This window comes from Amphiura filiformis, chromosome 16 (assembly GCF_039555335.1).
Source record: "Amphiura filiformis chromosome 16, Afil_fr2py, whole genome shotgun sequence".
Lineage (NCBI taxonomy): Eukaryota > Metazoa > Echinodermata > Ophiuroidea > Amphilepidida > Amphiuridae > Amphiura > Amphiura filiformis.
This window is the reverse complement of record NC_092643.1, coordinates 22,742,303-22,767,957: the sequence shown is the minus strand read 5'-3', so window position 1 is coordinate 22,767,957 and position 25,655 is coordinate 22,742,303. Positions and strand designations below refer to the sequence as shown.

Below are 25,655 nucleotides of genomic sequence, written 5' to 3'. Positions count from 1 at the left end.
TTGGGCTTTGTCAAACTGTGGCTCATTATTGAAAGAAGCATTGTTCTCGAAGGTCTCAAATGGTAGATTGGTAGAGCATGTAGGGGATACACATATGACCCACACGTAGTAGAGTGAGGAGACACTCAAGGAAAATCGGAAAAGAATATCCATAATTATGATGGTTTGTAATCAGTTCCAAACATTGACAATGCACTGCATGCCAGTAATTCACTCTCCAAAATAAGCACAGTATACAGACAAGTACATGCCTATACTATATATAAATATGATCAATTTGTTATGCGCTGAGGTAGAAACACAGTTCGGTCGATAAAAGAAATAATTCTATCAATTACACTTACTATGTACTATTGTCTAAATAAATTGCTTATAGTTTAGCATGTGACATGTTAGTTTGAAAATAAAGATAAGTTTCCATAATATTCATATTTTTACCAATTTGTCAGTTTTATTTACAATATTATTCTAAATTACACGACAGACACACTCACTCAGGTAATGCACTGTACCAGAGCAAGTTGTAATGGGAGTCACGTGCCATGTTGTGAATCGAGCTTGGGCCAAAAAAAATATATTGTTGTGTTGCCCTCAACCGTCCTACCCCAAATCCTGAAAAATCAGGGTCGCAATTTTATTATTATTATTTATTTTTTTTGGAATGATGATTTTTACAGATTTGTTCAAAAACTCAATGTTTTTCACTTAAAATTAATATTTCATTGTAAGACTAGTCTTTAATTGTTGTCTAACAGGTAGCCAGAAGTCAAAATTGACAAATGTCCTCTGTTTGAACAAGCATTATTTAATATTTGAGGGATTTTTAAAAACTGAAGGTTTAAAAAAAAAAAGAAAAGAAAAAAAAAAATATTCGATCGTTTTACTCAAATTTCCCATTTTTCTACTTGAGGGCAACACAACAATATTTTTTTGGCCTTATGAGAAAGTACAGGCCAGTAATTGATTAATTCGTATCAAACAATTCATTGATGCCAAAACTGTGGGCAGCCATTACTGCTTACAGACAGGAAGCATGGAAAGTCAAATGTGAGCTTTACTCTGTGGGTGGTCTTCCTGTACTTTTGGATAGGAAAGCAGTAACGTGACCATAGACCAAAAATATGTGGGTTTTGCCCAAGTTTGTAAGTGTATAACAAGAATGTCCGTCAATAGATTTTTATATTCGTAGGTAAATATTCTGTAAATTAGGTTTTTCATAAGATATAAAAGTTTCAGAGTCCCCCGTGGCGTAAGAAACTTGTTTGGTTTTGAGGAATTTCATGCAAAGTTTCAAAAACTGGCATTTTCTTTAGTGTGTGGATGGATAGTCCATTTACTGGTCGTCTAACATGCTTCCCCGTGGCTAATTGATGAATTGCCTAAATTCGAATTATATTACTTGCCGTATACTGTGTATGCTCGTATGTGTTGTTACATTAAATATTGACCTAATATCCCATACTTGTATTGAATGAAAGTTTAATGCTCTGCGTGCTAGCCATAGGCTTCAACATAAAAAGTCCAAGTTTTGCGATAATTTCGCAAAATTTCAAGAGCTATCTTTAGAACCACTGAACCAATACTAGGCTTGTTTGTACTCATTTTAATGCATTTTTCAAGCTGATGTCAAATATGGTCATGAAAATGTACAATTTCGAAATTTTTGAATTTTGTATTTTTTTTAACTTGTCGTCTGCAGTCGACACCCGCGTGGAAAGAGTTAAATCAACTTTGCTCGTATTCATTCAGCAAGTTTCTTTAATTTCTTCAGTGTCGCAGGTCTCAACACAGCATTCGTGAAAAAGGTCTCGTTTCACCATCTCTCTTTTCAGGAAAGCGAGAGCACCTGCAATATATAATGAATACAAAATAATGAGTTGTGGCAAAGTAAAAGATCTTATACTATGAGATAAGACACTCCGTACAATTAACTTGCAAGGTTACGGTTCGCTATCTCTAAGGTTCGCTATCTCTAAGGTTCGCTATCTCTAAGGTTCGTTATCACTAATTACGAAAAAGGTTCGATATCACTAATTTTGAAAAAGGTTCGGTGTTTCTAAGGTTCGATATCACTAATTTTAAATAAGGTTCGCTATCTCTAATTTTAAATAAGGTCCGTTATCACTAATTTATTGAAGGTTCGCTATCTCAAATGTTCGCTATCACTAATTTAAAATAAGGTCCGCTATCTCTAATTTTAACAATCCCGGTATCCCTAAGGTTCGCTATCTCTAATTTCAAATAAGGTCCGCTATCTCTAAGGTTCGCTATCTCTAAGGTTCGCTATCTCTAAGGTATATTCAATATATAATGAATACAAAATAATGAGTTGTGGCAAAGTAAAAGATCTTATACTATGAGATAAGACACTCCGTACAATTAACTTGCAAGGTTACGGTTCGCTATCTCTAAGGTTCGCTATCTCTAGGTTCGCTATCTCTAAGGTTCGCTATCTCTAAGGTTCGTTATCACTAATTACGAAAAAGGTCCGCTATACCTAAGGTTCGATATCACTAATTTTGAAAAAGGTTCGGTGTTTCTAAGGTTCGATATCACTAATTTTAAATAAGGTTCGCTATCTCTAATTTTAAATAAGGTCCGTTATCACTAATTTATTGAAGGTTCGCTATCTCAAAGGTTCGCTATCACTAATTTAAAATAAGGTCCGCTATCTCTCATTTTAACAATCCCGGTATCCCTAAGGTTCGCTATCTCTAATTTTAAATAAGGTCCGCTATCTCTAAGGTTCGCTATCTCTAAGGTTCGCTATCTCTAAGGTTCGCTATCTCTCTAAGGTTCGCTATCACTAATTTTAAATAAGGTTCGCTATCTCTAATTTTAAATAAGGTTCGCTATCTCTAATTTTAAATAAGGTTCGCTATCTCTAATTTTAAATAAGGTTCGCTATCTCTAATTTCAAATAAGGTTCGCTATAGCGGTCCTTATTTAAAATTAGAGATAGCGGACCTATTTGAAATTAGAGATAGCGGACCTAATTTAAAATTAGAGATAGTGGACCTTTTTTAAGATTAGTGATAACGAACCTTAGGTATAGCGAACCTTAATCGAAATTAGTGATAACGAACCTTAGAGATAGCGAACCTTAATTAATTAGGGATAGCGAACCTGAAACAAAATTAGTGATAGCGAACCTTAGGTATAGCGGACCTTTATTGGAATTAGTGATAACGAACCTTAAAGATAGCGAACCTTCAATAAATTAGTGATAGCGGACCTTATTCAAAATTAGTGATAGCGAACCTTATTTTAAATTAGTGATAGCGAACCTTATTTAAAATTAGTGATATCGAACCTTAGAACTAGCGAACCTTATTCTAAATTAGTGATATCGAACCTTAGAAGTAGCGGACCTTTTTTTAGGTATAGTGAACCTTTTTCTCTATTAGAGATAGCGGGATTCTGATCTCCATAGACTTTACACGTTATGCAGGAGACCAGCACGAGAGTCCCATTTTCTGTCCTCCGGAGTGTCGCGTGCTTGGTTGTGGTATCTATGGAATAAACCATTATACTTTGGAGGAAGACTTCAAAGTGGGAGGGGGACGGTATTTGAAAAAAAATCACTAACTATTACTATGACATGTATGAGCCACAAAAACTTGACACACTATGATCAAAACAAACACCTCCCCAACCAGATTCAAATAATACACTAAATGTTTTTAATCCTTACCCAACTATGACCAAAAACAAACCATGTCCTACTATATATTATACCGCCGTGAAAATGCCTCTCCCCCTCTTGAAAAGGCGTGTCATTGCCCAATCGAAAGGGCTGGGCCGAATAATATGATGAAATCATAAGCATAAAAATTATAGTCAATTAAGCAAACAAAGAAATCAGTCACAAATCACTTAAATACTCCACAGCCTCAGTCAGTATAACATTGCATCGCTCCACGCATCGCACACCAAAATCCCTCTCGCCCTAAGAAGGGCCCGTTACCCGGGGCCCGTTATAAGACGTTGGGAAGTATTCAACTTAGTCCAGTATACGGGGATTTAGTGTGCATCTTCCCCAGAACTCTACAAAACCAAGTTTGACTTCCTTTTATGGTCCTATAACACATTCAAGATGTTAACAAAAATATGCACCCCATTACTCTTCCAAATCAATCAACTTTTGTAGCTTCCTTATAAGGTTCTATAACACATTCATATTCAAGATATAGGGGTTAAAAATTAAGTATTCATACGTTATGAAAAAGAAGAAGAGTACAAATAAAGGTCGCACTTTTTTTTCAATTGAGACTGCTGCCAAGTTGAACAATATAAAATACAAAAATACCTCATTATCCAAAAAGTGAGGTAACTTGTACTTTTCCGGATAAAGTATCACCCGATGGGAAGGGACAAATTTGATACGTACCTATAACCATAGGGTCCACAACTTAAGTTCCCCCCTAAATACTTTTTAAAATATATAAATCGAATAAGTCCTCCCATAGAACTGAATGTTAAATGTCCAAAATAACCAGTGGGGTTTCTTTCACTTTTACTTGTTATTTCAACTTAAAATGGACAGCAACCCTTCCCGGCAGTTATTACTAATATTATTTTAACATTTTGAATAAAGAATAACAAAATTAAAATTTGACGGAAATCGTACATTAAGGCTTTAACAGATTTTTAGAAACCACGTGGTTTTCTCCTAGATTTACTTTTAATACACTATTTTATCATTTTCTTCCACACTGGACTTGTGTACCTATTACAACATAATGACCCCCATAAAAATCATGAGTTCGTACGTTTTACCAGGGAAGTCACTTCCCTGGTTAATATACTATTAGAAAGAATTCCCCCTTCTTCGTCTCTAGGCAGAGCTACAATCCCGGTTATAAGTTGTTTGAACACTTGTGTAAAAGCAGGATTGTTTTAACCCCTATTTTGGTTATACTTTAAAATAACATACTAAAATTTAGCTTTCTTTAATGTAAAGTCTGATTCGTTTCCTGCTGCTATAGTATATACTACAACCCTCCCCTTCATCACCAATCAATGTTTGATGTCTTTAGGGATGCATGACCAAAAAAAAAAAAAAACTACCAACATTGATCGGGGGAATGGGGGCATAATGGGCATAATTGAAGTACTCATGTTAAAGTGTTCTAACAATTGTGACCGGGATTGTAGGTTGTCAATTTGAAATCGTCCAAACGTTTATATCTCAATATTTTTTATTCACACTATTCTGTTGAAAAGAGGGATCTTCTGACCATGGCGGCATGCATTTTTAGACGTCGACTTAGTCCGACGAGTAGGACCTTTTTTTTCTAAGTTACCAGACTATACTCATTTCACACTATGATCACTATCTCACATGGTGCAAGAAAGACGAATCGCGAAAGTCCAGTGACCGCGCCGCCCAAAAAAACCGTTAGCCAATCAAAAAGGACCAGTTCGTTATCATTGGCAGACTGTTTGTGTGGAGGGAGCGGAACCAAACTGGCTGCCGTGGAGACTACCTATAGAGTACCGAAATAATGACGTCACAAAAAACTTTTTTTGCATTTCAGCATTTTCATGACCATATTTCAGTAGAAAATGATGAAAAACTTTGGTGGGAATCGGATCATGAGGGCCCGAGATATGGCCGTTAAACAGTCATATGAACCAGGCCAATTTACACTGATTTCAATGGAGCTAATTAGGTATTCATGCGGTCATATCTCGGGCCCTCATGATCCGATTCCCACCAAATTTGGAATGTGGATGTTTTTCATCATGTTCTACTGAAATATGGTCATGAAAATGCTGAAATGCAAAAAAGAAAATTTCATGACGTCACACTTCGGTACTCTATTGACCTTTTCCCCTGTATCCCACAATGCACTATTCCAGGGGGGTATGACGTAGTTCATCCTCATAGATCGTGTGCATCCGTAGACTAAATCCTCCAGTCTCGAATATACGCACGGCCGTTACACTGTGCTGTATCGCCGCCGCCATGTTTGTCCGCCATTTTGCGAGTGATAGGCCAGGGACTCAGGCTAGTGCATCCGATGGTCTTTGCCAGGCCTTTGCAATTATTTTGTCTTAATATGGGCATACTGATTCCATATATGCGGATTATCGTAAAGGCCATCGATGTTACTAATTATGCAATTATTGAATACGAGTGATGCAGTTACGAAGCGATGCAGAACATCTGTGTAAGAGATTCTGTTTACGTCTTATTTTCATCTCCGAAAAAAAAGTGAAACGGACGCCGACAAAATATCACTGCGTGTCCCGTCATTAGTTTTTCACCATTAGGTCTATAAAATGTATAGAAAGTTAGGTTTCAATAGCAGGAAACTTTTTTTGGCGACGACGCCATGTCCATAAGGCATAGAAATGTTGTTTTTTGCCCCCGAAAGGTATTAGTGATCGCGCGCCATTATCGTGATGATCGGGGATTCCTTTTTTGTGATGAAGGCACCAGCCGAAATGTCTGTATTCCAGAATGTAATGAACATAACTCTGTACTCCCCCGGGGAGATGATGTATTTTGCGACACTCATACCCCCCTGGAATAGTGCATGATGGGAAAGAGGGAAAAAGGTCTTTAATCTTTTAAACCTACCGCCCAAGAAGGACCTACACCGCTGTGTAGGGATATATACCTTACCTTGCATGCCCAACTGCTGGATATCTTCGCTACGCCGTGTGGGGCATATACCTGGTTTACGGTAAGTATTTAAGTCCGAGAAGCATGCTTGTGAATGGCTCACTGATATGAATCTTTTTTCATTCCTGTAGTGAGATAAAAGTTTGTTTCTCGTAGAGTGTGCGCATATGGGTTTTGGAGCAATTTGACAGCATTTCGTGGTTTCTTTTTTTAAGCCAGTAAAATATATATTGTCAAACTGCAAATGAATGACAACATAGCTCATAGGAAAAGGTTTTACAGTGGTATTAAAATCTCAACTTTTTGGAGAAAGTGGAAATACCCCCGGGGGGGGCACTCAACTTTGGAAGTGACGGTATGTGCCTGTCAATAGGCCCCCTCTTTTGAAGTCGACTATACCCGATGACCCCCTTTTTTTAAAAGTCATAACCGATGACCCTTTTTTTTTTTTTTTTTTAGTTGCGGCTACCCAATGACCCCTTTTTTGGTTGCGGCTACCCAATGACCCCCTTTTTTTTCTAGAGAGCATCATTTCTATACCATCATCAAAATGCCAAAAAATAATGCCGAAACGTTCAAATTTTGCTCAATTTTTTCAAAATTATGCCGAAATTTTCAAAATTTTGCTCTATTTTTTCAAAATTTTCTACCTGATGACCCTTTTTTGAAATCTTATACTCAATGACCCCCTTTTTCAAAATATTATAACCGATGACCCCTTTTTATTTTGTTTGTACCCAATGACCCCTTTTTTAAATAACGCTTTGTACCCGATAGGCCCCTACTTCGGGACGCCGGTAGGCACATACCCGTCACTTCTAAAGTTGAGTGCCCCCCCCCCCCCCGGGGAAATACCCCTTTAAGTGTCCCAAATTAATACTTAATGCTCTGCGTGCTAGCCATGCGCTTCAACGGAAAGAGTTGAAGTTTTGAAATATTTTCTCAAAATATCAAGAGCTATCTTAAGAACTACTGAACCAATACTAGGCTTGTTTGTACTCATTTTAATGCATTTTTGCATGCTGATTCCAAATATGGTCATGAAAATTTACATTTATGAAATTTGTGAATTTTGAATTTTTTTTTAAACATGTCGTCTGCAGTCGACACCCGCGTGAAGAGAGTTAACGACATGGTTATTATCATTACAGGTTTTCATTTTGTAGGTCTAACCCTTTGAACCACTGGAGGTAAATAAATACCTTCAGAAGACAGCATATATCAGTTCAGGGTAATACTATGGACCTGTTTAAATCAAAGTGTCTGATTGAATGGGGTGTATATTAATGATTTGTTATCAGAAGGACATTCCTTGTATTCAGAATGCAATTTGGTTTGTCTGATGTCATCCAGATAACATGGCGATATTGGTCCGATGGTGGCCCAATTTATGTTCAATAATGGCCCAATATCATTTGCTCATGGGCCCCAAGACTGGTCCAAGATTGGGCTTGGGCCAAATATTGGGCCTATATTGGACCAGTTGAGGCTGCCACTGTAATGCCAATATGAAGATTACCGATGGTAAGCCAAGATTGGCCCAATACGGGCAGCAAAATAATGCCGATGCCAAGATTGGCGTTCGAAAACCAACGTTGGGCCAACTTATGCATGTTATCTGGGCAGTGGCGTACCGTGGCCGATTCTTCGGGGGGGTCAGAAGTTGCCGCCCCCTTAACAAAAGGGAGAGAAAAGGTTTATTTTTCTTTAAAAATTATTTTTGCCGCTCCTTCTTCCGCCGCCCCTTCTTTTTTGCCGCGCACTGCTTTTACCCCGAGGCTCGCGCCCCAAAGCCCCCACCAAAATACGCGCATGGATGTGCTCTCAGGTCCCACAAAAAGTAGGCTACTATGCTAAGATGGGTGACCTAACGCTGAACCAAATCGACGCAAATAATTTACACTAAGCAGAGCGTGCAACAATATTCCTTTGGGGACGGGTAAGAATTGTGTAGTCATTAAACAAGAAAAAAGCATGGGGGGTAAGCAATTTTGGCACGCCGAGAAGGGTGCGGCTGATTTATTGCATACATGGGGCGCTTTTTAAATCTCCAAGATAGGAAAAAATACGGAAACGCTATTATGCTAATTCTCCTAGTCGCTGCGATCGATATCTAACCGATTTAAGATTTGCAATTTGGGATCCCAAACAATTGTGCAAAGGGTGGGGGGGTAAAGATTTTTTAGCAGCCCGCGGAGGGATTTTTGGCAGGCCGGGGGAAAGCATTTGTTTGGCATGCCATTTGTAAGTTTATAATTATTGCACAGACCCTAACAAAATACGAGCATTCGCTATTTGGGGGACATACTTTATACGTACGTACTTTCCTTTCTACTTACCCTTCATTATCCCTCTTGTTCGTATCTATAGCTGCTGCGTCTAAGAAATTGAAAACAATATTGTTTCAATAAGTAGTACAATTTCAATAATTTGGTTCCGTGTATTATTCAAGAGATTGTGTCTATCAATTTTGTATATAAAAATGTAATGGGGCGGGGGGGGGGAGGTCGCCTATAGCCCCACTTTTAAACAGGAAACTTTGCACAGGAGGGCCTCGAACCCGGAGGCCGCACCCTGCCGCTATCATGGCCATGAAACTAATACCAGTATATCCAATTCCCAAAATGATCATTAAAAAACACGCAAGTTTTTCTACCGGGTGGATTCGAACCCACGCACCTTGCTTTAACGCACTTGCCGGAATAGTGACAAACAACGCCTTTTAGATATTACCCATTAATATAGCCTAATATGTAAGCCTAATCGTATTGATAATGGTGCGTTTTCTTCTTCATAAGTCAAGAATATTATTTTTCCCAAGATATTAAGTCTTATCAAAGGAGATATTTAATGGTAATGTTAGTGCTTTTTTCTAGAAATACTAAATTACTTAAATTCTAATATTTTTGAGCTAACAATCAATGTGTCATTTGAAAGGTAATCAAACATTCTCTTGCCAGCTTTTTGTTAATTAAATGTTTCTTTTTCAAGTTATAAATTTCCCCAATATTAAAATGAAAATTTGTTTTTCGAAGATATTAAACATTTAATCTAAAAATGCTGTAGAAAAAATTTAGGTATTAAGTTTATACACCATCCCCGAAAGTTTAGAAACCATAGCACACTCCATGCAGGCTAAAAAGAGGAAAAATTTAGGTAATTTTCAAAAAATAAAAAAAATAAGCTTACATAAGAAATGTTAGAATTTGTATGAAACTCTTAAAATTGATGAAGTGAAGACTTATTTTTAGTTTATTTTTAATAGACAATTCTGATTTGCTATTGTGGCTATTTTGCTGCAAGCCTGATTATCCGTTCATACTACCTTCCAATTTTATGTAAAATGTCTATTTTGTCTTTAACACACAGTAACACGACTTTCAGCTTAATCACTAGCCATGTTAGCAGGCTATGTTAGCACATCTATGACACCACACACCAAATCAGAGCAAATCATTTTAAAAAGGCCCTTTAAATTCAATATTCTTAAGATGATCGCCACATTTGATGTCACCAATCAAAATTAGTCAATTTTTCGTCATGAATCCCGGGTGTGGTGGTGGTGGGGTTGGAGGGGGTGGGGTGGGGAGGTGTGAGGTTGTGGATCACGACAAAATGCCCTTTTAAGACGCGGACTGGAAACTTAGCAGACACAGAAATGATGAATAAAATAACATCAGGAAAATTACATGTTTTGTTGTACCATCTCAAAATACGATTCATTTTCTACTTTGTAACCCTTTTGGGGATACTCAGTCTGGAAATAGCATTTTTTTCACAACAGAAGGGAATAACACAGAACACTGACTTATGTTTACAACAAGTTTGGAATCATAACTATTGTTAAGGCCCAGCTATAATTGAAGACCGAATTAAAAAGATCAGTTTGCGTCTGATGTCAGGGCAAAGGCGCGACGTGATTGGTTGCTGACCTGCGCAGTACAGCATTTTTGGTCTGGTTGACAGGACGTCATATGCAAACTAGTCTAATTCGGTCTTCAATTATTATAGGGAATTGTCTAACTTACCACGAGAATCGGCTCTTTGTTTCAATTCATTCAGCAACGTTCGCAGATCAGTGTCTACACATAGAATAAAACGGATTTGAATTTTTTTCGGACATTGTTCCCTATGAATTATGAGAAGACATTATGATTGGATATGTACCACATAGACCAAATAAAGCAGCCGCATGGCTCTGAATTGGTATAATGATAGCCCTTATAATGCACATTATGCGCATTTGTACCATAAACTTCTTTTGCCGCCAAAAAGGTGCTGGTCCAAAACCATCCCTCCAAAGTCAAAAAGACATCTACGCCACTGTTCCGGGGACACATTCTAGGCAGATTCCAAGACTCCTCAGACCCCCCCCCCCCCCCGTGTCACCAGTGTGACGAGGGTATTGACACGCTTACAAACCCAAGCAGCATGAACGATGCCTGCCCCCTCAATTATTATGTTTTCCCCGCTTGCCCTCCCCCCCCCTTTTCATGTTTTTCAGACTATACCAGATTTTGAAAAATAAATAATATTCTATTTTGGTCCGTAACAGTAAAATATGGTGGATTTCACATAGCGTTATTGATGGGTCCAATCAAGTGTCTTTGGTTGAATATTATATTATTTACCTTGATAACCTGCAACCACGGAGATTGCCAGTACTCCAATGAATATGGTCGACAAGATCTTCATGATGTCAATAATTATTGTTGTATACTGAAAACGAAATTATATATGTGACTCCTCGCCACAACTGAGCCCGGATGTCGCCAATCATCATTTTTGAGATATTCAACCAAAATATTCTGCTTGAAATTAGCTTTAAAATGATGTATATCATGTCTATAGTACTTGACATTTAAGTAGTGAAAAATCAATAAAACAGTCAATAAATCCTTTCTTTCCTATTGTTTATTGTTAAGTTCGATGGAGCATATCTCAATAGTGGCACTGGCGACATCCGGGCTCAGTTGTGGCGAGGAGTCACATATATCAAACGCATTAATACGATTAAAAACTGTATAGATTCCACCGGAAATATTTGCACTACACGTATTTGGTGATTTGTACAAAAAAATTGTAATTTTTGGTAAGGGGTGTGGGAGGGGGTTGCAACTCGAACAAAAACATGTGAAATGTGAATTTTAGGGCTCTGTCATCGAGAAAGTCTGAAAATGGCTGCCACAGAAAATCAGTAAGAGCTACAGACCTCAAACTTCGTTTTTAATATTTCTACAGGTACAACGTAAAAATATAAACCAAATCTGAGGGGTCAGGTGGGAACCCTCCTTGATTTATATGGATTGACGTTTTTAAACGAAAAACGAAATGCAATAACCTGTTTTTGCCAGTTTATACCATCATATTGGATATCCCAGAGTAAAGTTATCCCATATTTGCAAGACTATCAATGCCTTGAAATAAACATACCCATGTTACCGCCTGTTTGGTTTGGGCAGGGGTGTGTCGCTGAGAATTTGAGAGTGGACCCATCAATATACAAATTTTTTCATGAAATTTGGACCCATCGATATACCAAAAGTAAAGAATTTCAACCAAATTTAACTCAAGTTGTCTTATTTTTTACAACTTGATCCCAAATTTAGCTATTTTCAGAAAACGTTGTGAACATTTTGAAAAAAACCAACATGGGTAGCCGGAAACATGGGTAGCATTTTCGGCCTTTTAATATAATTATGAATGACCCCTTTTTCTAGGCCAATATTGGTATTGGCCTCTTTGAATACATTTGTAACGTTTTTATCCATTTTTATGTGAACATTTTACCATGTAAAAAGTGTAAGGTTCAATTCCTTCCCCCTTTCTCTCATTCCTTCCCCTTCCATTAAATTACTTCCCCCTAAATTACTTCCCCTTCTCCTTAAATTTCCTTTCGTTCTTCGTATTTTTCAATTTCTTACCCTTTCTTTCACTCCTTCCCCTTGTGAATTGCTTCTCCACAATAAACATGCAAGTTGTTTTCTTCACCTCATTTTCCCTTTCATTTCCCGTTCCCTAGTCCTTCTTCCCTCCCTCTTAGGCTTCCGTTTTGTTTTTTCATTTTTCCCTCTTTATTTATTCTCGTTTCGTCTCTGTTGCTTTTCATTCCTTCTTTATCCTTTCTCTTCCCCCACTCCCTCTTCCTTTTCTCTTCATTCCTTCCTCTTTCTTTCTTTTTTCTTCTTCTTTCCTTTCCTCTCCCCTTCTTTTTTTCTTTTCCCTTTCCTTTCTCTTTTTTCCCCTTGTCCCTCCAAAATTTCCCATTTCTAACATCGGTTCGAAGGTTATTGCGAAAAGTACGTTTGCCTTGTATGATTTGCCAGGCAGGAATTACAATTGAATACCTGAGTGGAAGAAGGGCCCAACTCCGTTAAAACTGTTTTGAGATATTAAGAAAAAACTTAATATTTAGAAAAGTTTTATAGGCAGAATGTTTTCATCTTCAGGGGACCTTTAATACATGAACATACAACATTACATACATTCGAAGTTATATATGATTCTTCCATGGAAACGGTACAGGTCTTAATATGAGCCGGAGTTGGGCCCTTCTTCCAATAATAATAATACTGCAAGTGCCAGTTCCGTAAGCAGATGTGTTATAAATGGCTACAGAAATTTGGTAATTATCCATTATTTTTCAAGTTTGTGAAAAAGATGACTATGATTTACAGTATCAAGTTTAAGTGTTTTTTTAAATTATCATTAAAGGAAATAGAGCCGAAAACAGAGTTAATCTTCGTGAAACAGAACAAACAAAATAACCAACGGGGATCAATTTTGATGTTACAATAGGAAATTGAAATCACAAACCGGACAATATGATTCACCATCCAGCAAATGTAAATCAAAGGAATAAAGTGGTATTATTTAAATGGTTTAAAAAAAATATTAAATGAAATAGAGCCGGAAATGGAGTTAATCATCGTGAAACAGAACAAACAAAATAACCAACGGGGATCAATTTTGATGTTACAATAGGAAATTGAAATCACAAACCGGACAATATGATTCACCATCCAGCAAATGTAAATCAAAGGAATAAAGTGGTATTATTTAAATGGTTTAAAAAAAAAAATTAAATGAAATAGAGCCGGAAATGGAGTTAATCATCGTGAAACAGAACAAAAGAAACACACAACGGGGATCAATTTTGATGTTACAAGAGAGCCTGACAATATCATGAATATGATTCACCATCCAGCAAATACAAATCAAAGGAATAAAGTGGTATTATTATACATCCTTCAATGGAACCTGTACGTAATAAGCGTATTCGAAGTGGAAGTAGTGATGTAACAGGATTAATTGCTTATTATTAATCGATATAATTCAGGATTGGCCAATATACTAGCTGCCAAATAATACTAATAGTATATTCCTTCAACCATGATAACTCGGAATACCACCAAGCAACATACACCACAAAGATGCCACTTTGCCCTCCATACTTTTCTTTTCCCCAGTCCCCCCCCACACTTTTGAGGCAAACCCCCAAAGTACAGGTACGTATATTTCCACTTTTTGTGGCAATTTTGCCCCCCGAAAAAAATTCCTGGTGCCGCCACTGGCCCGAAGATGAATAAAGTTGTGAAAATTTTGACTTTGTGTATTCGGATAGAAGAAAGAAAGTGCATGGCATCTCTGAATACCAGAAATCCTGGGGAATACTTGTCAACATAAAATCTACTAGTAAATACCTAGTCAAATACTGGTTTGACAATACTTTATTTTTGTACCGGGAAGCTCATTGTAAGTTCATTAAATTTGATAAAAATTAGTTTAACAAAACAGTTCTTCAGTGCAAAGTTATTTTCATTTAGATCACATAAAAAAACTAGTTCCTCACGGAAATAGATGTTTACAACTCCGTACCCTTTTGATCAGAAACCTCTAACAATCGGTACATCTTTTTCCCACCAAAACTTGCGTGTTCCAAATAATGGGAGGAATAGACATTTATTATTACCGAAACCCGATTTGGTATACTAGTAATTTAAACAGAGAAGCCATGTTAATGTGTGATTATGGTATATGCAATTTAATAAGATAATATATAAGTAATATGAATTGTGATTTATATAACTTGTTTGGAAGTACAAATGTTCACGATTTGATAAACAAGTTTCATCTGATACTTTCATACTTTCACAGTTTATTTCATCTCATTGCACAAAATATACAATACAAATATAATAACAAAAATATTTAAAATAATACAAAGAAGCGAGTCAAACCGTTGATCACTCAGCACGCTAGTCACTCGATGGCTATTGTTATTGTCAACACCCTGTATTATAAATATATTTTCCATACGGCTCCATACTCCGTTGGTGAGCGACGGGCGATTGGTATTTCACCGAACGCAAGAAAGGAGTCCTATCTGATTGGCTAGAAATCGATCGCTAGATCGCTCAGTGGTAAAGTACAAACTCAAAATGTATTCAATTCTATTGAAATCAATATTCTATTATTGACACAGATAAAGAAAGTTTACATATGCATTGTGTTATAGACGTGTGATTGAATATTCTATACAACACCTGGATCTTAACTGAATGGGCTAAACGTGTTCCTTTATACCTATAAAGTATAATTGTCATTCTCAAAATTAAATATATCACAATTTTGATGAACGATTTAAAAATCGTTACGGATAAAATGCGGTAAAATATATCCACAGCAAACAGCAGTCGCCGCTAATTAGTGTATTGCATTTCAAGTTAGTGTACTGGAAACAAAACCTGGGTTTTACCTGAAAACAAATCGAATTTTCTTGTAATAGCAACATCATATGGGGTATTAGAGCATGCGCAAATCGTAATAATGTGTAGAATAGAAACTGTGGTATCTCATATGATAGTCATATGGTGTAAATGGTATGCTTAGCCTGAGTCGCTCGGCCTATCTCGAACAAAATCGCCATGCGTAGCTGTTGAAAAATGAGAGGATTCGCTGTACTATCACGGCAATTTTTGACACGAAGATATAGGGATGATGACGCTGTGCAAGGCTCACTCAGTCATTTAATTTGGCACGGGAAGCGATTGAATTCGCTATTGAAATTGCCAAAATTGTGAGCTACACCTTTTCACGTTAAAATATATTTTCTCGACTTAATGAAAAGCAATTATTTTCACTTTTTCAGTCAATATTAGCAGAAAATCATAATGAATGTTACCTGTGTTAAACTTAGGCGTGACATTTAGGACACACACAAACAATTAAACAACAACAACCCACAAAACCAAAGACAAAAAACAGCATAACAACATTTAGTCAACAACTACCAAGAACTTGCACATTGTAACAACTAAGCCCACTTTTTATAATGAAGAGAAAGTTTATCTCTTCAATGCAATGTGATATTCAGTCTCTTTGAATTTTAAGGAATGATTTTAAACCACTTAAATTGGGAATTTTATCCTGGAATTTGCATCTGAAAATGTAAAATTTAGTACATAAAATTATTCAAGTTAAAAAGAAGTTACCAGTAATACAAAAGATTTTATGGGAGTTATTAAATTGAAAGACATCTCCTGTCTATAAATAAAAAATATTTTGTATTTCATCCCAAAGTGGAATAACTAAATCACATTCACAAAAAATGGGAACTATTGTTTCAGTTTTTTCTGACAAAAAGAACAGACTGGAGAGTCAGTTCTTTTCATTTTAAACAAAAAATCTTTAAAGGCAATTGCGTTATGAAAACGCTAACAATTATAACCCAGAAAAAGCTCATGGACGAAGTTCAGGTGCTTACAAATAAAAAAAAATCTTACCGTAAAAGAAACCATTTTATGCCTAGGATTTTTTTTTTTAAAGGTATATCCATGTACTATGTTTTTATATGACATTACTGAAAAAAAAGTTTTTTCTTTGAGCTAGAAAAAGCACAAAGGCGTATCTCTGAATTGTATTGATTTCAAAATGTATCGCTCGACTTTAGCACGACTATGCATAACAATAGATGATGGTCAGTAGCGTTGTAAGTGTTGACAGAAAATAGTAGTTCGCTCTTATTATCGACCCGAGAAGTGGTCATACCGATTCTTGGTTCATATTGGATATCAGAATAAGAAATAAGAGACACGTTCTAAAATAGGCCTGCGTGCCGAGTCTCTTAAGAGTTACATATTAAACGAAGATTGGCGAACATACAGAAAATACTTGCGTGTATTTCGTTTTGCATTACCTTGCAAATAAATTAATATCGGTATTAAGGCCAGTCAAGTCGTGAGCCTCAACATCCGGCGTTATAATACATTTTTAGAAATATGGCTTTGTTCATTTTGTTTAATTACAATTAAAACAAATTTGAATAATTTATTATCAAATAATTGCAACACTATTTTTAGAAAATTTCCGTGAGCAATATGTGTCTGCGATAAGCTATAAAAGTTCCAAAACATTATTTCACTATACCAGATAAAACATTAGCCTTCTACCAATGGTAATTTTACTGGATTTTAACTGTCATGTTATTCCAGATTTTATCACATGCTATCTAAGTAAATTATCAATCGTTTGAAATGCATTTACATTTTTATTTTCCAGTATTTCCCGATCTTTCAGTTCAGTCAAATTCCCCTGGATGGTAATGGTGGACCTGTATTTACTATTTTTTCGACCTGGTATTTACCGCCCAACACGGACACAATCATGGAAAATTATGTGTTCCTAAAATACATCCCAAAATATAAGCTGTTACAACTTACAAGGAAGATGAAACCAAGAAATCAACAGCTATCGGAACATTAAGGGTTCTGGAATGAGCGTTTTGAGCGTTTCGACAGTATTTTTTATTGAACACGAGAGCACCTCAGACGTATCGAATTGCATTCTGAATACGAAGCATGTCTTTCTGATATCAAATAATTTTCATTTTTGACAATCACGATATAATACAAATTTTATGACTAATTATAAAAATTTGATGTTTTTCGAATTTTTGATATATAACAGTCCTCGAAGTAAATTTTATAAATCTAATGATATATTCTTAAAGTGTATGTAGCTGGGAGGAAAGGCCGACGATCAATTGAAAATTTTGACCTTTAATATTGAAGATATGGATTTTTTCCCAAAAAGACCTAATTTTTTTTGGTGTTTTGGGAAAAAAATCCATATCTTCAATACCAAAGGTCAAAATTTTCAATTGATCTTCGGCTTTTCATCCCACCTGCATACACGTTAAGTATAAATCATCAGATTACTTCGAGTACTGTTAAATATCAAAAATATCAATTTTTAATGATTTGCCATAAAATGTGTATTACATTGCGAATTCCAAAAATCAAAATTATTTGATATCAGAAGGACATTCTTCGTATTCAGAATGTCATTCGATATCTCTGATGTGCTCTAATGTCCCAAAATAAATACTGTCCAAACGTTCATACCCCTTCCCTTAAGTACAAGAACCTCATTCTTTTTTCCTACCTAGGAGTAATCATGGCGAGTGATAATTAGTACTAGACTCGCTTGCCAGTCCTATATACGCCGTACCTATGTATATTGAGGACTGGCTTACGCCATTTTGGATGTCAATGGGAAATACACACTTAACGATTTGCGCCGGTTAGAAAACTAAAAAAAAATCTTTAAAATTTCATCAATGTATATAAAAGTGGTACCAACCGTATTGTGCTTGCTAATTTAAGACTCGGTTGAAACAAAATTAAGGATCGAAAGCATTTTAGTGTCAAAAAAGGCAAAATTATCGTCAAAGTTCTGCCGAAATCGGCACCCTTGCGAAGGGTTCAGAATTCGAATCGGGAACGAAAATATCCGATCTTTGCGATCAAAAACACAAAATTACAACTTTAAACATACTATTGGCAAAAGACATTATTACCAAACAATACAGAATAGAAAATTTGACATCATTTTCTCAAAATATTGAAAAAATTTGCTCACTAGACATCGAAAAAGTACGCAATCCAATTCCCGTTCAAACGCGTGGGAAACTGAAAGTGCGATAATCGTGACTAATTAGTACGGTATGTTAATACATAGGCACGGCGTATAGGTATGGCAAGCGAGTTTAAATTAGTATAAGAATTAAATGTTAACAGAACATTAAAGAACATAATAATTCCAAGGCATTTTCAACTCACATTGGCTCGAATTTAGAAATAATTCGCTTGCTCTCGCTCTCTGTGTTGCTGGTTCTATGATGAGTTGGCTACTACGGGAGATTGGCCTGGGTTGGGTCAGGGATCGATACAAAGGGATGGGCATCCTAGTATTACGTAACAAACCGGAAGATGTAGCCTAAGTCTAGACAATAGGCGGATTAGCGGCCATTTTGTCTTCTACATGATTTTATTCACGTGTCCTTATACTTTAGTACACAAGTATATAAGTTAACAGGTTTACAATTTTAAAATTATATTTTGTGTATACAATATATTCTGTAGTAAATCGATCAAATGACGATGAGTTGTTCAGGTATTATATGCTTGATATAATTAAATTGTCTGACCAGCTAGTATTCTCCTCCGCCGTCAGTGTGATTCCAGTCACTCCACGTACCGTGTTGCGAAGGTGGAGGAGACTAAAGCTGTATTGACGAACACGCATGCGTTAAAAATGATGTAGCCTTAGTCGAACAATAGCGTGACGTAGTTTCCGGCATTGTTCCTATGCACTTTCACCCTCCTGGTTGGGTTGACCAAGCCCAATGCCGATTGGCCGATTTCATAGGTTTGTCATAAAATTATGTAAATAAGGCGTAATATATTGTCATCATGTTGTCATGCATGAAATAAGATGCTCTTTATTCCTTCTACAACAAAGAATGACCTCATTTGCATACTTGCGAAATGGATTTTCTGTTATGAGCCAGGAACCCTATTTGCATAACATAGCTATATATTACGTAAGTGTAAGGCGGCTTAAACGAACGCAGACACAAGGGCGTTGGCGTTGGCCAGTCAATAGAGAGTTTCCGAAATGAAGTTGCTCAAATGTACTCCAACTCGAACGTATGATTGGTTACTGCACCAATAGCGTCTTGTCGCTTAAACTCGGGACATGTGTATCAATGCGCGTTCAAAGGAAGGGCATGTGTAAGAGCTTGTAACCGAGTGCATCAAAATGTATCTCTTTTGTTTAGTCAAGTGGTTATTAGTCCCACTTCAAGACAAAAGACTCTATCTCAGGCGCTTCGTTTGAATAAACAAGAATGAACTCGCGATGCCACTCAACGAGGATTATGTCGGGACTCAGTGCTAATCTCCTTATCATATTATCATGGATCAATAAATCAGGATGTGGCACTAGCTCATTTGCATATGTGCCCATCCACCACAAACCGGTCGTAAAGTCGGCATTTTCCATTTTGAGATACAATCAAAAACAGTAATGGATTTCTATGTAAAATATATTATGAATTTGACCTTTGATGAACCATAACTTCACTTCCAGATGTCCTATGAAGCTTGTTGAGGTGTCATTTTAAAGCTAAAAATGCATTCTTTCAAAATCTGTAATAAACAAAAAATGACACAGAGCCGACTTTACTACGACTTCGTGGTGGATGGTCACATATGTCCCTATTCTTATTGTGTAGCGTATTGTTATTAAAATGACGTTGTGACCTTGTTTGAAGGCGTTAATATTTCGGACAGGCAGAGCTTGACTCGGGAGTATGATGACGTCTCGTAACTTTTAATAATAATATATGTTGGGTTAAATTAGTTGAATAATCAACTTTTTGTAATGTATATCATGTCCTTATAGAATAAATGTATTTTTCCCCTATTTATTGCATTATAATCTTTGAAGTTTACGTGACTTTATACCATCTAGAAAGTGCAAAGCTGAAGTGAAAGCTAAACTGCGGAACACCCTGACTGCGTGAGAGAATTCTAGTCAAATATTAATGGACCCAAGATTGACCTTTGAGGAACATCAATATCAATGTTCTAGAATTAATACTACTAGTAACTAATTGGGTTGTATTATATGTATATAAGATATTGTTACGGAAAGGTTTGACTTTTGAGTCTTTTTCTCCATTTCGTAACCGTCAGGTTCAGGCACAAATCAAATAATAAATCGACAAGGCTGTTTTGTTTTATTTTATATCGGCCGTAAGTCTTTTAAGTTCAGATCCAATCAACATTTGATGATAAGTTAAAGATGTTCTTGAAGATAAATAATTCAGTTAGATGCGAGAGAGTTTTGATGAGACGTCTTAATCTTATGGTGGTCACAAATCAAAGACACTAGGATCTACCCTGATTTCTCAGACCAGGGTGTGGCAGGGTATTCCCGATCAACTTTCCACCAATCACGATAGGGTTAAAGCATTAATAATATGTCGAACTTTGCTTTGTTGACCTACAAACACAACAAATTTGGCCGATTCCATTTAGGTGTAAGTTGGGACATGTGTAAACATTACAAATATGCCAAAAACTCAGGTTTGAAAAAAAAATTAACCAATTTCATATAATAAGATCGTACATTATTGCTTTAAGATCCAAGAGCCTAATTGCGGCCACCAACAATAACTCAATAATCTCAATTAAGAGTTCCAACAACGTTTAATAGGCGAAAGTTATGCACAAAGCTTTCGATTTAAAAAATGATCTTCAGTGTGTTATCACTACAGTCTACAGTATACTCTACAACAGCAATCATAGCAATGACTGCAATATTGAATCTTACACTACTACTACTGGTACTACAAAATGACGAGAGAAAGGGGCAAATCAAAATATAAATAAATATTGATCAAACAAAAGAAAGGTGAGGAAGAAGCAAAAAAAGTTGTTCAATTCGGGTTTCGATAATACGGTAATGAAATGAAATGAAATTGCTTCTTTAAAAAAAATCATATTAGGGAAATGGGGCTGGGCGAATTTATGTATGACGTAGGGAGGAGTGATTATGATAATTATAGGTTTAGGACAAACTAAATGATTATCTCCCAGGTCAGGTCTCTCATGATCTTTACATGTTTCCTCAAGGAAATAGATGTTTACAACTCTTTTGATCAGAAACGTCTAACAATAGGTACATACTTTCCCACCAGAACTTCCGTCTTCCAAACAATGGGAGGAATAAATGCTATTACCGTATTATCGTAACCCGATTTGGTATATTAATCAAGTTTTGTAACAATGATTTCTGCTGACATGGCAGCAAACAAGTTTCGTAACAAATATTTCTGCTGACATGGCAGCAAACAAGTTTCATAACAAATATTTCTGCTGACATTGCAGCAAACAAGCTTCGTAACAAATATTTCTGCTGACATTGCAGCAAACAAGCTTCGTAACAAATATTTCTGCTGACATGGTAGCAAACAAGTTTCATAACAAATATTTCTACTGACATTGCAGCAAACAAGTTTCATAACAAATATTTCTGCTGACATTGCAGCAAACAAGTTTCATAACAAATATTTCTGCTGACATGGCAGCAAAAATATATATAAACTTTTCCATAACCATTTTATACTAGTATTTTGATGTAATAAATATCAGTTCAACTTTTCGCGTTCAACTGAATGCGTTCATCATGATTAATAACATTTTTATTTATCAAAAATCAACCAAGGCATAGTCTAGGCAGCCACCAAAACTCAGAAGTGAGTCAAACCGTTGGTCTTATCAGAAAATAGCAGTTCGCTCTTAAACTGACCCGAAAAGTGGTCGTACAGATTCTTGGTTCATGTTTGGATATCAGAATAAGAAAAAAGAGAAACGTAATGAAATAGGCCTGTATGCCGAAGCTCTTAAGAGTTCCATATTAAACGAAGATTGGGGAACTAACAGAAAATACTTGCGTGTATTTTGTTTTGAATTGCAAAATAATTGATATTATATACTTCATTAATATGTTCTTGTTCATTGATTGGTTAAAAGTGGATCACATGACCAAAAATAGTTCTACCATCAGTACTCCTATCCGTAAATAGTACCTCAAAGCCGTAAATAGTATTTTCAATGTCCCGGATGAGCCGTAAATAGTACCTCCAAGCCGTAAATAGTACTTTTGACCATGCCTTCCGCGTGCGCGCATTCGATGCGACGGAACAGTTCACGCACGCGAAACTGCCATAGCGTGATTTCGCGCTGCTGTAATTGGTTAGCCCGATTTTAGCCTATTCGATTTTGTTGAAGGGCAAAATATAGGTTGTGCTTAAATTGGTCGTGCTGTTCACTCGGGATAGAAGCTGGAGAGTCAAAACGTCAAATAATTTTCTTTTAACCAATCAATGAACAAAGAACATATTAATGAAGTATATAAAACAAATATATACTGCCTTTATTCGAAGTTCTGGTTAAAAATATGGTTCCTCGTTAAGATCAATTAATACTATTTTCCTTCGGGGCTGCGCCCCTCAGGAAAATAGTAATATTGATCTCACCTCGGGCCCATAGTTTTAACCAGAACCTCTCATGGCAGTATATATTTGTATACTGGTAACCCAGTCAAGTCGTGAGCCCCAACATCCGGTGTTATAATATTATTATTTATTGTTAATTCTGTCAAACATTATTTCATGTAAATAAATGTTTTGCCAACTTAATAATAACATTATGTACAACAAATTCTGAAACCTTATTGTAAAAAAAATAAGAAAACGTTTCATAACATTTCCTATAGCGTCTAAAGTAGATCGGCATTTTAACATTATTTGGTAACCTTTGAAATGTTATGAAGAAAATTAAGAAGAGTTTCTGTGTTTGCTTGGATTAACTGTAATGTTGCTACTTTTTGAATGATGTACGTATATGATTATTTGGGCAAATGCAAAAAAAAAATATGATGTTAACGGAGCTGTAAATATAATCTAGGATTCTGGATATTGAGATAGAGTTTGTTTATGGTGCATTTATACGGTATTTTGAACTATTAATAATTGGGCCTAATAGTAATTATAAGTAATTGAGTAGGTCTTGAGGTAAGAATGAGAATGTTAATTGGAGATTTAGTTAATCTTTAATGATTCAATTTGTGAAAACTGTTCGAGCACTGTGTATTTTGTTTTGCATTGCAAAATAATTGATACTGGTAACCCAGTCAAGTCGTGAGCCCCAAATCCGGTGTTATAATATTATTTTTAGAACTATTGCTTTGTTCATGTGTTTTTTGTAATTGCAATTAAAACAACTTCTTATCAAATAATTTCAATATTTCTTAGAAAATGCCCGTGAGCAATATGTGTCTGTGATAAGAAGTTATAAATGTTCCATTATTTACATTATTTCAGATTTTATCACATGCTATCTATTCAACACGAAAACAATCATGAAAATTGTGCGTTCCTAACATACATCACAAAAACATAAGCTGTTACAAGGAAGTTGAACCAAGAAATCAACAGCTATCGGAATATTTGGGATTAAGTTAGTCCGAATAATCAACCCATAACAAAATATTAATTTCTGACATGATCGTATTCTGCATTAAGGTGGCTGTGTACTCTCAGACATGCATGTAGTAACAGTGCAATAACTTTGTAATTATTCGCGCAAAACATATAAAAGTATACATTTTTATGAAGGCAAGACATCAATAAATCTTAATATAAATACAGATTTGGGGTAAAAACAACAATTTTGAAGAAAATCACAAAAAAGTGAGTTTTTGGCAATATTTGTTAGGTACATCATAACAAAAAAACACTCTTTCCAAAATATTTTATTTTGTTTTTAGCCCAATCTTGAGGCTCTATTCCAAAAACGGTTTTTTTATTTTTTTGATATTGGCCTTATTTTTTGAGATATTGACCATATAAGGCATCAAAATGAACTTTTTAAAATTCAAAAACGCCTATTTGCACAAAATGATGCCCAAAATCGGAAATAGACCAAAATATAAAAAATGAGAAAACCGTTTCTTGAGTCGATCATGCTTTTTACGATGATCATATTTGCTTACCTATAGATGCTGTATTTATTGAGTTATCGTGTACCTAAATCGTCACTTTACCGAGAAAATGAACATTGAAATAATGGCCGTTGAAGTTTAAAGTGGTCACATTTTGCACTTTCATCGAATCTCACAGGAAAATGCGACAGTTTTCGTTTTTGTAACTTATATTACGTGAACATCGGGTAAATCCACAGCCCCTTGAGAAGTTTGAGCGAAATCCATTCATAACTTGATATTTAAATCGGGGAAAGAACTTGAAAAAACCCACATTTTATCAGCTAAAACGGAGCCATTTGACCACTAGGTTTTTGTGAAATAAGTGCTTCCGTGGTGTTTCCATAAGATGCGCCACGCATGCAGATAAGCGTCGCGTATGCGTCGCGTATTTGTGCGTTAACAAATTGCGCGATACGCAACGCGATGAGTTGTTGCGCGCGTGTACCTTGCTGGTACAACAAAGATTTTCTTTCCTTTTCAATTTCAAACACGAGTGGAATAGTGAAATAAAATCCTTAAAATATTGCAGTTGGAGTTTACAAATCTGGATTTTCATTCCTTGTATTTATAAAAAACATAACAAGGTACAAACATATCATAAAAACTCAATTTTGAGAAAGAAACAATGGCTAGAGTACACAGCCGCGTTAAGTACAATCATGAAAATATTCTTAACTATCAAAAATAGAACCTTATTCTTTTTTCCTACCTAAGAGTAATCATGGCTAGTGATAATAACATAACATAAACATAACATAACATAACATAACATAACATAACATAACATAACATAACATAACATAACATAACATAACATAACATAACATAACAACGGCGCTTAAGGGAAGGGGTATGAACGTTTGGACAGTATTTATTGTGGGACTTTAGAGCACATCAGACATATCGAATTGCATTCTGAATACGAAGAATGTCCTTCTGATATCAAATAATTTTGATTTTTGAAATTCGCAATGTAATACACATTTTATGGCAAATCATTAAAATTGATATTTTTGATATTTAACAGTACTCGAAGTAAACTTTATAAATCTGATGATTTATACTTAACGTGTATGTAGGTGGGATGAAAAGCCGACGATCAATTGAAAATTTTGACCTTTCG

The 25,655-nt window shown here is 35.8% G+C and overlaps 1 protein-coding gene across 2 annotated transcripts; it reads right to left on the bottom strand.

Annotated features, from left to right (window-relative positions):
* Nucleotides 1–211: 211 nt before the first annotated feature.
* Nucleotides 212–19,020, bottom strand: LOC140135738 (uncharacterized). 2 transcript variants are annotated; one of them, XR_011856565.1, is made up of 7 exons: nt 18,757–19,020; nt 11,266–11,353; nt 10,663–10,716; nt 8,974–9,013; nt 6,635–6,759; nt 936–1,846; nt 212–557 (listed from the first exon to the last, which is right to left on the bottom strand). XR_011856565.1 is itself a non-coding variant. In XM_072157338.1 (6 exons), exons 2-6 carry the CDS (start codon nt 11,327–11,329, stop codon nt 1,746–1,748), a joined length of 384 nt encoding a protein of 127 aa, XP_072013439.1. In that variant the 5' UTR covers nt 11,330–11,353; nt 18,757–19,020; the 3' UTR covers nt 876–1,745. The 2 variants fall into 2 exon arrangements, 1 of the variants encoding a protein (XP_072013439.1); XM_072157338.1 differs by lacking the exon at nt 212–557 and having other exon boundaries at nt 876–1,846.
* Nucleotides 19,021–25,655: the final 6,635 nt, after the last annotated feature.

What these genes read in the sequence shown, in the direction of transcription:
- LOC140135738 (XM_072157338.1), bottom strand. Translation starts at nt 11,329, where the DNA reads ATGAAGATCTTGTCGACCATATTCATTGGAGTACTGGCAATCTCCGTG. An exon ending in ACAAAGAGCCGATTCTCGTG is followed by an intron (nt 9,014 to 10,662) that starts GTAAGTTAGACA and finishes TCAATTTCTTAG; the next exon opens with ACGCAGCAGCTATAGATACG. An exon ending in CCAGCAGTTGGGCATGCAAG is followed by an intron (nt 1,847 to 6,634) that starts GTAAGGTATATA and finishes TATATATTGCAG; the next exon opens with GTGCTCTCGCTTTCCTGAAA.